The sequence below is a fragment of the Triticum urartu genome, chromosome 7, assembly GCF_003073215.2.
Source record: "Triticum urartu cultivar G1812 chromosome 7, Tu2.1, whole genome shotgun sequence".
Classification (NCBI taxonomy): Eukaryota; Viridiplantae; Streptophyta; class Magnoliopsida; order Poales; family Poaceae; genus Triticum; species Triticum urartu.
The window spans coordinates 475387343-475399250 of record NC_053028.1 but is presented as its reverse complement, the minus strand read 5'-3'; the positions used below and the strand labels follow the sequence as shown (position 1 = coordinate 475399250).

Sequence of the window (11908 nt, the reverse complement as noted above, 5' to 3'; positions counted from 1 at the left end):
CATATTTGCGTACATTTTTTTGAAAGAGTTAATGAATTTGAAAATTTTATGCGACTTGAAAAAGTACGCGGATTTGAATTTCTTTTACGCAAATTAGAAAAAAAGTGTGGATTTGAAAAATAATGTCAACTTGACACAAGTATGTGAATTTCAAACAAATTTCATGGATTGGAAAAGGAACACGGACTTGAAAAAAATACACAAACTTTAAAAAGTATGTAAATTTGAAACAAGTACGTGAATTTCAAAAACACCATGGATTTGATAAAATTACACGAACTTGAGAAAAAAATACACTAATTTCAAAAAAGCACGCAAATTAAAAAAATCACGCATTTGAAAAAGTACACAAATTTTGAAATAGTTCATGGATTTGAAAAAAGTATGTTTATTTTTGAAAAAATTGCACGACCTTGAAAAACCTATGTGGATTTGACAAGAGTATGTGAATTTCAAAAAGTTCACATATATGTAAAAATTATGCGAATTTGAGTCAGCACCGGTCAAAACCGGGGTCAGTCATCACCAAAACCGGTCAAAATCGAGACAAGGGCCGAACCTTGTCCAGTTTCATTAGTTGGAGGTGCAAATTGTCCGGTTTTGGAATTGAGGGACCAAATCTAAATTTCACCAAAAGTTAAGAGACGAAAAATATACTTTTCACTTATCAGTATGTTTTAAGTTGTTCTTCTATTAAAATATGTTTATATTCCATTTTATTTGACTATTATGTTTAGTATCACATAAACATATTAGTGTGTATTGTTAATGCGTATGATCTACAGTATTTTAGCTTTAACGTCCGCCCCACCTCAAGTATTTTTTGTCCTCCGCCACTGCCTTCATAGACAGTATACTGTAGTTCCGAATCGAAGCACAAAAACTCTCTCTACTCAAGCAAAAAAGAAATGCAAAAAAACACACACACTCAAAATTGCGAGTACGCTGCCGAAACCCAAGCCGGCCTACGGGCTTCGCAGCGGCAGCAGGCGCACGGGCACGCCGTGGCGCGGCCGGAGAGTGAGGACGTTCACCGGCGCGTGGCGGTACTCGTCAGAGATGCCGAAGCGGAAGCTCGCGAGCAGCATGGCCAGCACGACCTTGGCCTCCACCATGGCGTACGCCTGCCCGACGCAGTTGCGTGGCCCGGCCGCGAAGGGCAGGAACCGGCCCGCTCCTGGCCGGGCGCGGCCGGGCGCGAACCTGTCCGGCCTGAACTCGTGGGCGTCCGTGCCCCACACGGCCTTATCGTGGTGGATGGCCAGCAAGGGGATCCACACCGACGCGCCCCTCGGCACCCGCAGCTCGCCGCCGAGCGTGATGTCCTCGAAGGCCATCCTCGGCAGCAGCGTCGCCGGCGGGTACAGGCGCAGCGTCTCGTTGATCACCATCTGCAGCTGCACACGCATCCACTCCACGTGTTAAACATTGACATGTACAGTGGCGCCGGAGTGCATGCGTTTCGACGGTGTCAGATGGCTTACGACGGTGAGCTTGGGGAGGTGATCTGCGGCGGGTGGAGCGTCGCCAGAGACTTGGGCGACCTCGGCGCGAGCCTTGTCCTGCCACTCGGGGTGCGTGGCAAGCAGCATGATGGCCCAGGTGAGGAGCAGCGCCGATGTCTCGTGGCCGGCGAAGAAGAAGGTCTTGCACTCGTCAATGATCGTCTGCGCATCGTACCCCAGCTCGCCGTGGCCGAACGCGTTCTCCTTCTTCTCCATCTCGGCCAGGAGCATCCCGAGGAGCCCCCGGCCGCACGCTTCCGGTGACGGCGTCCGTCCCTCGTCCGCGATCTCGCGGTTGCGCTGGATCGACTCCTTGAGAACCTGCTCCAGCTCCCCGTTCAGCCGTTTCATCTCTCTCCTGTACTTGCTTGGGAAATACCTAAAAAACAGCCGTATACTACTTTAAACCACGACAGAGAAAAGGAATGCGGTATCACCATGAAATGCACTTACTAGATATTTTCAAAACTGAATAAATAATTTGTGGTGAGGTGATGTTGATTGATGACTCACTGGCTGCCGGGGACCCAGAGGTAGCGGCTGGAGCGTGCGGTGAGCCGCTGCAGCTCCTCGATGAGGTGGAAGATGCGCTTGCCGGTCTCATAGCTGGTGTCGAACTCGGTGCGCGCGATGACGTCGCCGGCGAGCCTCGTCATGTGCGCGCCCATCTCAACCTCGTTTCCGCCCCGCGCCACCGCCTCGCGCAGCGCCCTCACCGTCTGCCGCGTGCACTCCACCATGTGCCCGACCCTTCCCTTGAGCTTGTCGGCCATGAAGGCTGGGGCGACGACGTGGCGCTGGTGCGACCAGGTGGCACCGTTCGCCATGAGCAGGCCACGGCCGATGAAGTGCTTGGCGCCCTGCCGCTGCAGCCACGATTTGCCGGTCACGTGCGCATGCTTCGACGAGAGCAGCTCGCGCACCATGCCGGCGTCCGTCACGCACACCCGTGGCTCGCTCCCGTACCAGTAGACGAACAGCCTCCCTGCAGATAGGAAGAACCGAGCTCCGGTCAGCCTTGACAAGCGGGCCATGGCCGGCCAGCGATGCGATTAACATACGTGGCCCACTCACCGAACGTCTTGGACCAGAGAACGTAGTGCGGCAGGAGGCGGCCGACGATGTCGTGGCTGAGAGAGCCCATGTCCCCGGCGGTGGACTCGGCGACCAGGGCGGAGATGTCATGGAGGTTCCCGACGAGGAGGCGTGGCGTGGGGCCGTGGACGCCTTGTCTGGACAAGATCCTCCGGATCCTCGCCGGCGTGAGGTAGTAGCATGAGGCGGTGATCCATACGGCATTGGCCAGCAACAAGAGTGGCGATGCAACGAGCACTAGGACTATGACGGGTAACATTTTGGACAGGAACTGGCCTTGTTTACATCAGTGCAAGTGCAGTGGCAGCTTGCACCAGGCCCCGTGCCTATATATAAACACAATGGAGCGGCATGCATGCAGCCATATGATTGGGCCAAGATCACTCAAAAAATAGAGTGCCTTATAGCACCACTAATAGAACGTTATAGCGTTTTGAGCAATGTCTAGCTAAATAGATCACTGTACAATGTCTGAACTAAAGCACTCTGTAACATGCTACTCCCCCTCTCTCAGTTTACAGGGCGTGCACGTACTCCTAGATTGTCAATTTGACCAATCTAATACAAGTCATATATTATAAAAAATATACCAATATAAACTTCAGATGTTCTATTTTCAGAAGGTATAATTTTTGTGTTATATAGTTTATATTAGGGTGATAAAATTGACAACCTAGATATACGCGTAGGACTTGTAAACTGTGACGGAGGGAGTAATAGTGATTTTTATTACGTTCAAGATGCTTTGTACTTTCGATGAACTTTGATAATAGATCTGGATCATTTTCGCAAAAAAGAGAGAGCGTATTTTAAAGATGACCCTATTTTGCTATAGCGCCCTATTTTTTTCATCAGCCAAGATTAGAAAAATGGTTTTGTGATTAGAGCTTAATTATTGCATACATGCAGTTTTTGGTAGTACAACTTTTGGGAGAGTGCGTGGCGTGCCCCACCCATCCCATCTCACATGCTTTTCCTGTTGACATGTCAATTTAAATCTACTACATCTTTTGAATCGAAAGTCCAATCTATATTTCGTTTGCATATTCGTGTTGCTTCTGATAAGTCTTTGAAATACGACCAATTTTAAATACGTCTTGACGTGTTTTTAATACTAGGTGGTTTCCACGCGTGTTGCGGCAGGAATTTAAAGATTAATTTGAGATGAATTATGTATGAAAAAATCATCTAAATCAAAAGCTACTCCCTCCGTTTCGAATTACTTGTCGCAGGTATGGATGTATCTAGATGTATTTTAGTTCTAGATATATCCATTTCTGCGATGAGTAATTTAAAACGGAGAGAGTACTATTTTTTATGCAGAACATGTTCCATACTTGCATTGTGTGTGAGCAAAGAATATACATGTCGTTTGCATGGGGCTGGGTAATAGTGTTAGTGGATGCTTACATGACACCTTGGTGAGGTAAAAGGTTGCGTGTTAAGAGAATTAGAGCTAGATGGTACCCAACGCGTTGCTGCGATAATCTTATTAAAAAATGTTATTAGGTGCTACATAGACAACCATACTAATGAAAATAAATGTAAGAGTATTTCTTGATACAGTTTAAAAATATTTAAAAAATATTAAGCATATAGCAAAATAATGTATCAAAGAGAAAAGAAAATTAGATTACAGTTAAATGAGTGTCACTTATAAAAGAGAGAGAGAGTGAAAGATCAACTATATAAGTATGCTCCAAACGCCCAACACATAGACCGTGTCCATGAGAGCACAAAACTTAGTGCAAAATTTAATGTGGCATGGTGATGGAGTCAAATCTAGCAAATCCCAGGTAGGGGGCCAGAACTGGTAATCTTGGTGCTATGATAACAAGGACACATGATTTTACACATGTTCGAGCTCTCTCAAAGAGATAATACCCTACGTCCTGTTTTAATTGTATTGATTTGAAGGAGCACATATTACAGGTTGATCTACCGTGAGATCATGTGTGTATGAACGTGTCATCTATGAACCCTACCCCTCGGCTTATATAGATACCGGGGTGTCTAAGGTTTACACGTGGGTCGGTTACATCTAAGGTAATTGTGGGGTAGACAACCTCTAAGTCTTGGAGTACGTGTCGAATCTTCGGAAACATCCTATATCTTGGTGCTGCGGGATTCGATGAACGTGGCCCACCAATAAATCATCATGGGGGCCTCGGCTCGGCCCTCTTGACCGAGAGACAATATGGTGAGCACCCTCTAGTCCAGAACACCATCAGTAGCCCCTGAACCGCTCTTTAAGTCGAGGACGCTCCTCGGTTCTTTCGAGTTGCTTTTTGTGTTCGGTCATCGGTCTTGGAAGCCAGTTGAACAAATCCTTCACTCCTCTGAATCAATTCAGTCTTGGCCGAAAAGTTCCCACCTCAGGAATCCGAAGAGCCCCTTGGTTATTTACATTTCATCTTGATGGATGCTACTGTCACTTCTGAGTTATACATCGGATTGGAGATGTTTTCTCGCATGTAGCGGTGAAGATTTTTTGTCCGGCGGTCAAGCCTTGTCCCGACAAATTTCATAGGCTAGATCTGACGTCTCATGCAACACTGATGGCCCCTCACATAGGAGGTCATCATGGTGTGCTGGCATGGCTCCAAGCCCCACCATCGGCATGTCTAGTCAGTGAAGTCATCGTGCCCCAAGACACATACAGTGCCACAATGAACAACCCTGTCGATTTTCATGCATTCTTAACGCACGTCGCTTGGGGAACCCGGGAGATTAGTACTAAAGGGCTCGTGCGTCCCGCCATTGCTTCGCGGAAAGTCACCATATAAAAAGGACACGACTGCAGAAGGGAGAGATCTTACATCCTCCAAAATCTGCTTCTTCTTCTAGTCTCTTGCATCACCTCCCGCCTCCACATCCTCCGTCTTCCCTTAGTGAATCATCATTCGTCACCTTCTAAAGGGAACGATCACCATGGATCCAACAAATGCGTCATCTTCTCTTTCCACCGGCAACATCGAAGGAGGGTGGAAGCCTTGCTCCATGGATCAGGCCTAGCTGGACCAGCTCCCCAACTTGGGCTACATGCATCCGCCAGAGGTGGCATTTGACCACTTAGGATTGATCGCCCTTGACAGTGATTTCGTTCAGAAACGTTGCGCCAATCCTCGGGGAAACGAGAAGGTATGCGTCGTCCCCTTTCTTATTAGGGTCTTGGGTGACCCAATTCATCCCTTCTTGAAGAGACTGCTAGATTTTTACGTCCACCGGCTACATCATCTTTTCCCCAACTCCATCCTCTGTATTGCGTGTTTTGACAATTTATGTGAGGCCTTCCTCGGATGCAACCCACACTTTGACCTGTGGTGGAAGTACTTTTGAGTAGTATCGTGCAAGTGAGGGAGCGCGCTGGTGGACTGTGGTGGATTCATGGTCTGCAGGGTAGCTAGACCCAGATACCTTGACGGTACCCCGGAGGAGTCGAATGTCAAGGGAGTGGTTCTATCTTCTTGGCGTGCCCCATGCAGACCCTCCTCGGGAGGGCATTGTTACCACCTTTTTGCCCATGCCTCCTCAGAAGAGGTATAACTAGTGTCCGAGGACCAGAGCCCAAGAAGGAACCTCGACAGTGTTTAGGCTGCCGGATCAGATGGAACGTCTGTGCCACCACGGTCTGATGCTAGCCAATGTGATGGCAGTGGCTCTCATTCGGGGAATCCAGCCCTTGCACGTGTCCACCCTATGTGGGAGTAGAACGGCATTAATGATTCAACTCAGGCCATCCGAGGAGGATTTCATGGATTTTTTGTCGTATAAGACCACCTTACGAACACAATTGACAGAAAAGACCACCTCTCAATCTCATTGACAAAACAGACCAGCTGGATCGTGGCGGCAGGCGCGCCAGCCGACACGTGGCGCCTGCCGCCACGTGCGGAGGCGGCAGCCCCTGCCGGGCTGCCGCCACAGGGCCAGACGACAGGTGGCCCGTCACAGGATTCAGCAAACGGGACCGGCACGCGACGGAACGGAGGCTGGGCAGCTGGGCCCTGCCGCCTCCTTGTGTGGCGGCACCACTTGTGGGCGCTGCATGCAAGGGAGAGAGAGAGAGCGAGTAATAATGGGTTGCATGTATGCAAGAGGCAAGAGAGAGAAGATTCAAGGGAGAGAGAAAGAGTACAGCGCTGCATGCACGCATTTAAGGGAATCTTACGCATGTAGTAGCTGCGCGCGAATCTCACTAGTTTTTTTAGAACTGCGAATCTCACTAGCTACAATACTGCCGCCACACCAGGCGGCGGCAGGCCCCATCTACCCAGCGCTCCGTTCTGTCGCGTGTCAGCTGCGTTCCCGATTCCTGTGGCGGGCCACGGCCGGGGCTAACGTCACTGCATGTGGCGGCAGGCGCCACGTGTCGGCTGGCGCCACGTGTCGGCTGGCGCCACGTGTCGGCTGGCGCGCCTGCCGCCACGACCCAGCTGGTCTGTTTTGCCAATGTGACTCAGGGATGGTCTTTTCTGTCAATTGCGTTCGACAGGTGGTCCTTTTGGACAAAAATTCGATTTCATGCGGGCATCCACCCAAGGTGATACAGGCATCCATGTTTAAAGGTGGAGAATCGAATTTCTCTAAAGGACCTCAAATCGACGGCTTCTCCACTAGCAAACATGTCCAGGCGGTGAGTTTTTACAACTAGGAACCTTTCTGACAGGTTCGGGCCCTCTATATAAGCCAAGACCAGGCTAGTCTATAGAATATTACATCCATCCGTACACCCGTTCATCATACCCCTAAGGTTTAGACCATAACTTACGATCTCGAGGTAGATCAACTCTGTACTTCGATAGCTTTACAATATAAGCAAGAGCAGGACATAGGGTTTTACCTCCATAGAGAAGGTCTGAACCGTAAATCCCTTGTGTGTTCTTCTCCTGTTGCCCATCAATCCGATCTAACAGCTCGCCCTCCTACCCGAGATCTGTCAATTTTTACACCGACATTGATGCTTTCATTGAGAGCCCGCTGTATGATCGCAAAGGATCGATGACTCGTCTGCAGATTGACAATAGTTTTTTTTCTAGACAGGGATTTATGTTCATCGTCCCGCCTCCTGGAGCATCATTTTGATGATTTCTTCCATGAAATTGTGCGAAATTGAGTCTAGAACAAGCCTGTAAAATTTCACCGCGTTCCAATGAAGGAATCTTCGACAAACTCTGATCTACCGGAGCCGTGTTGACTCTAGACGAGAATCTGGATGAGTTTAGGGCGAGGAGTCTAGGCTCCAGCTCGGACATCATTTGAAAGATCCAACTGCTCATCGGCTGCCGAATTCCTATATCGACCACCCCTCAAAATTTCAGCTTGATCCGACCGTTCAAACTCCAAGAAACGTCTAACGAGTGCATCAATTTTCGGATTTGTTTTCTGCGCGAAAACGAATCTGACCCAAGTTCATATTTTCATGAACGGGTTATCAGACATCCTTTTTGAAGGAATTTTTTCTAGAGTATTGAGTTTTGTATGTGCCTACAAATTTTGATCCTTTTCTGATGTTGGACCGGGAGCTTCGCCATCTCTTCATCAATCTACTCCGGGGACTTCGGCGTCACCAGCCGACCAGCTCCGACACGTCCACTGGACCAGGGGCTTCGCCTCGACATATCGACAAAGTTGTGTTGTTACTTCATCAAGCCGAGCTCTTTGCCCGGGCACCTCGGAACCGGCATGGGGCTGGGACATCGACCTGCCACAACCTCGGATCACGTCATCAACAACAAGCGCAATAACCAGCTAAGTCGCTTTCATGCTCAATTTTTTTTGTTAATTTTTTGCTCAGTTCAACCAAGCATTATATTTGTGTTAAACAAAAAAGATGGTTGTTAAAATCTTAGTTTGTTAAAAACGTTATTTGGTAAAATCACTTCTTTTACCCAAGTTAACCGAGGGCTCTTAAATTTGTATGAGCTATTTTATAATAAATGTTTTCTTCAAATTCATTGGAAAGTCTTTTTCTACCACTCCTTTCTTGATGCGAGTGTGTGGTCAATAGCCGGATATTCTGGTTTCTCTATAAAGCTTCTCGAGTTTAGTTCACTAAACTGGCCTGAGAAGCACTCCGCTTTTGGGATAGGAGGTTGAAGCCGAAGGCTGACCCGCTTGAACTCTTGAGATTGGATGTGTCATGTTAAAGCATGATGGAAGCACAAACTAATTTTAAGACCAATTTTTGAATTGGCACCAAAAAACTAGATTTGCTTGAGATGTAAAGTTTTTGCATAAGTTTTTTTGAGCTTACAACCTTTTTGACCTATTTTATGTTTTTCTTTCAAGAGGCGGGACATCCTCTTGATCGAGGTGTTCTGTGTGATGGTTTTGCTTGGGAAATCTTTTTGACCCGCAACTCGACATTTTTCCTGTGTGCACCTCGGTGTTGGCAAAACACACACTATATCTAGACTAGTTAACGAGGAGATATGATCTGAGGGTTGGCCATGTTGCCCAACCCAAGTCTCGGGGGCTACTGCACTGACGAATCAATGCAGAAAAATCAAAGTGCAAAACAACTTCCAAGGAGATTACGATCTTTAGGTTGGTCGGCCGCACCCAACCTGAGTCTCAGGAGCTATTTCACACTGTGTTTTTGTTCCTAAAGTATGTTGTCGAGCAAGAATTTGATCCTCAGGCGTGAATTGACCTGAGTCTCAGGGGCTACCAGGATCAGTGGTTTTGTTTATCCTTCAGGTGCATCCCGGATATATATTAGGCTGACACACACCTTGAGGGCTACTGGCTGTACATCTCGACAGTAAATAAATTACACCGATAGGAAATAAATTCCAGAAAAAATCAGCTCATGCCCGAGGTGGTGCACCATCTCGGAAGCAGTCTGGCGTAAAGCTCGGATGCGAGTGGCTGGCTCCCTAGAGGACTTTTCTGGCATTAAGATCGGCTGAGATTCTTCAAAACATTCAAGACCTAGGTAATCTATGACACCTCAGATGCAGACCGGTGTTGGAGCTCAGCTACAAAAAGATACCTCGGATATCGTCTCGTGTTGGAGCTTGGTAGCGTGAGTACACCACCGTTTGGGAAAAACTTTAAACCCAAAGTGTGGTGTAAAAATAACACGGCATTGCTAAAGGCCGATAATTTAAAGCGATTCCTCAAGACGCCCGACATATGAACTCCTTAGATACCTGGCGTGAACTATTCAGATACACCCTGGAGATCCTCAAGATCGAAGATGGGAATATTTGTTGAACCAACTTTCAAGAGCGATGATTGAAGAATAGTTCGGAAGAACCGAGGAGCGTCCCCAACTTGAAGACCGGTTCAGGGGGCTATTGACAGTGTCCTGGACTAGGGGGTACTCACCAGCCATCTCCCGACTAGGTGGATTGGGTCAAGGACCCCATGGCGGTTCACTAATGGGCTTCTTTGGGTAGTCCATGAGATATACGAGGAAGATCCCACAAGACTTGATGATCAAGACAAGGACTCCTCTCCATCGACGTATCCGATTAGGACTCTTGTTATCTTAGGCCTTCGATACTTTATATAAGCTGAGGCCAGACTAGTCAATAGAATATTACATCCATCCATACACCCATTCATCATACCTTTAAGGTTTAGACTACAACTTACGATCTCGAGGTAGATCAACTCTATACTTTGATACCTTTTTAATATAAGCAAGAGCAGGACGTAGAGTTTTACTTTCATAGAAAGGGCCCGAACCTGGGCAAATCCCTTGTGTGTTCTTCTCCTGTTACCCATCGATCCGATCTAACAGCTCGCCCCCCTACCCGAGATCTGCTGGTTTTGACACCGACACTTTCCCTAGATTAGGGTATGTAACTACCTGATTAACTTTTTCATTTCGTCTCAACAGGAATGGAAACTGTGGTCCCCTGAGTTGAACTCCTCAGCTCCCCAACAGGCGCCCATGACCCGATTGTGAGCTCGGCCTCACCAAGGACTCCCACACTATCGTCATCTCTCATGATAGTGTTATTTATCAAGAGGGCATCGACGGTGTAGAAATTGTTGTTATTGTCGATCGTCAAGGTCCAACCTTTCTTTGGAACGAGACGCGGCGGATACCAGTCGTCCGACACCAAAGAGGTGGGCCTCCGATGCGAAGGCTGCTTGGACCAGGGGCGCCTCTATTACTGCCTCTAAGGATGGGTGTCGGGCCAGCACTCGAGTCATACGTCTAAGGCTGAGTTATCTCGAGCCTGTGCCCATTCAGAAAGAGCTCCGGGGGATGGTCATCGATGGGTAGACAAATACCGGGAGACGGGCGCCTCGAGGGCATCCCACATCTGCTCAGTAAGCATTGCGTCTGTGCTTGTCATAGGGTGGATAGTTTGTCCAAGGAATTTATAACACCAGTCTATCAGATTTGTAGGCCAGCCGGACGGTTGAGGACCAAGTGCCCACGTCTCAATGTATTTATTTTGTCAAACTCTATTGAATAATATAATAAAGATTTTGTTTGAGGAAATGCAGGAGAACTACGATTTCATTATTAGAAGAAACGATGTAAGAATGCCAGCTGTACAAAGATACTGCTTGTCACGAGGACGATGCAAGCATAAAAGGAAAGAAAGAGAAAGGAAAAAATGAGTAGGAGACGGCATGAGTTTACTCTCGTGTCATCAGATGATTTCCCTAGCTAGCGCCCAGAGCTTGAGCTCATCAACGATATGCCCCAGCACCGAATCTGTGTTATGCTCCACATTGTCAAGATCTTGTTGTTTCGCTCCTTCCATCTGAATAATATAATAAAGATGAATATGTGCATCTTCAGATGCAGAGGCCGGGGGTTTCAACCTCCTTTCAGAAAATGTACTCCTTAGCAATGGCACATTGAGAATTCTCCAATTTGGAGTTGTATCTGAAATTATGCATGTGCTTTACAGGGGTTTTATCATCCTCAAACGCTAGCTCGAGAAGTGAGGGTTCTCTCACTTTTAAATCAAGTCACTTTCCATAAAAAAGTGTGTTGCCTCTTGCACAACTGATGAGGGACTATTCGTACATTAATGAAGATTAACAACTGATTAGGGACTAGCTGAACACTAATGGAGATTAAGAAGCTGTTTTGACCAAAAAGTGAGACCACATTGGTTAAAACAAGATTAGCTTGTGGTGTTTAGTGGGAAAGGAGAGCGAGCGGGTATGCATGCTTTGGTATAAAGCGGCAAAACCGGTACAGTTAAGATAACTGCCTTAGTTAAGTGCAAGTGGTGTGGCAATCAATCTTGCCACTAAGTGAAAAGAAGTAGTAGCATATCTTCGATACTAAACTAGACTGTTTAAGGCAAAGGTGTTCTCGTTGGGCT

General features: G+C 47.4%; 1 protein-coding gene across 1 annotated transcript; it reads right to left on the bottom strand.

Annotated features, from left to right (window-relative positions):
* Positions 1–781: 781 nt before the first annotated feature.
* Positions 782–2880, bottom strand: LOC125523802 (cytokinin hydroxylase-like). Its single transcript, XM_048688875.1, has 4 exons — positions 2580–2880; positions 2019–2490; positions 1485–1884; positions 782–1397 (listed from the first exon to the last, which is right to left on the bottom strand). The coding sequence occupies exons 1-4, from the start codon at positions 2857–2859 to the stop codon at positions 966–968; spliced, it is 1584 nt and encodes a 527-aa protein (XP_048544832.1). The 5' UTR covers positions 2860–2880; the 3' UTR covers positions 782–965.
* Positions 2881–11908: the final 9028 nt, after the last annotated feature.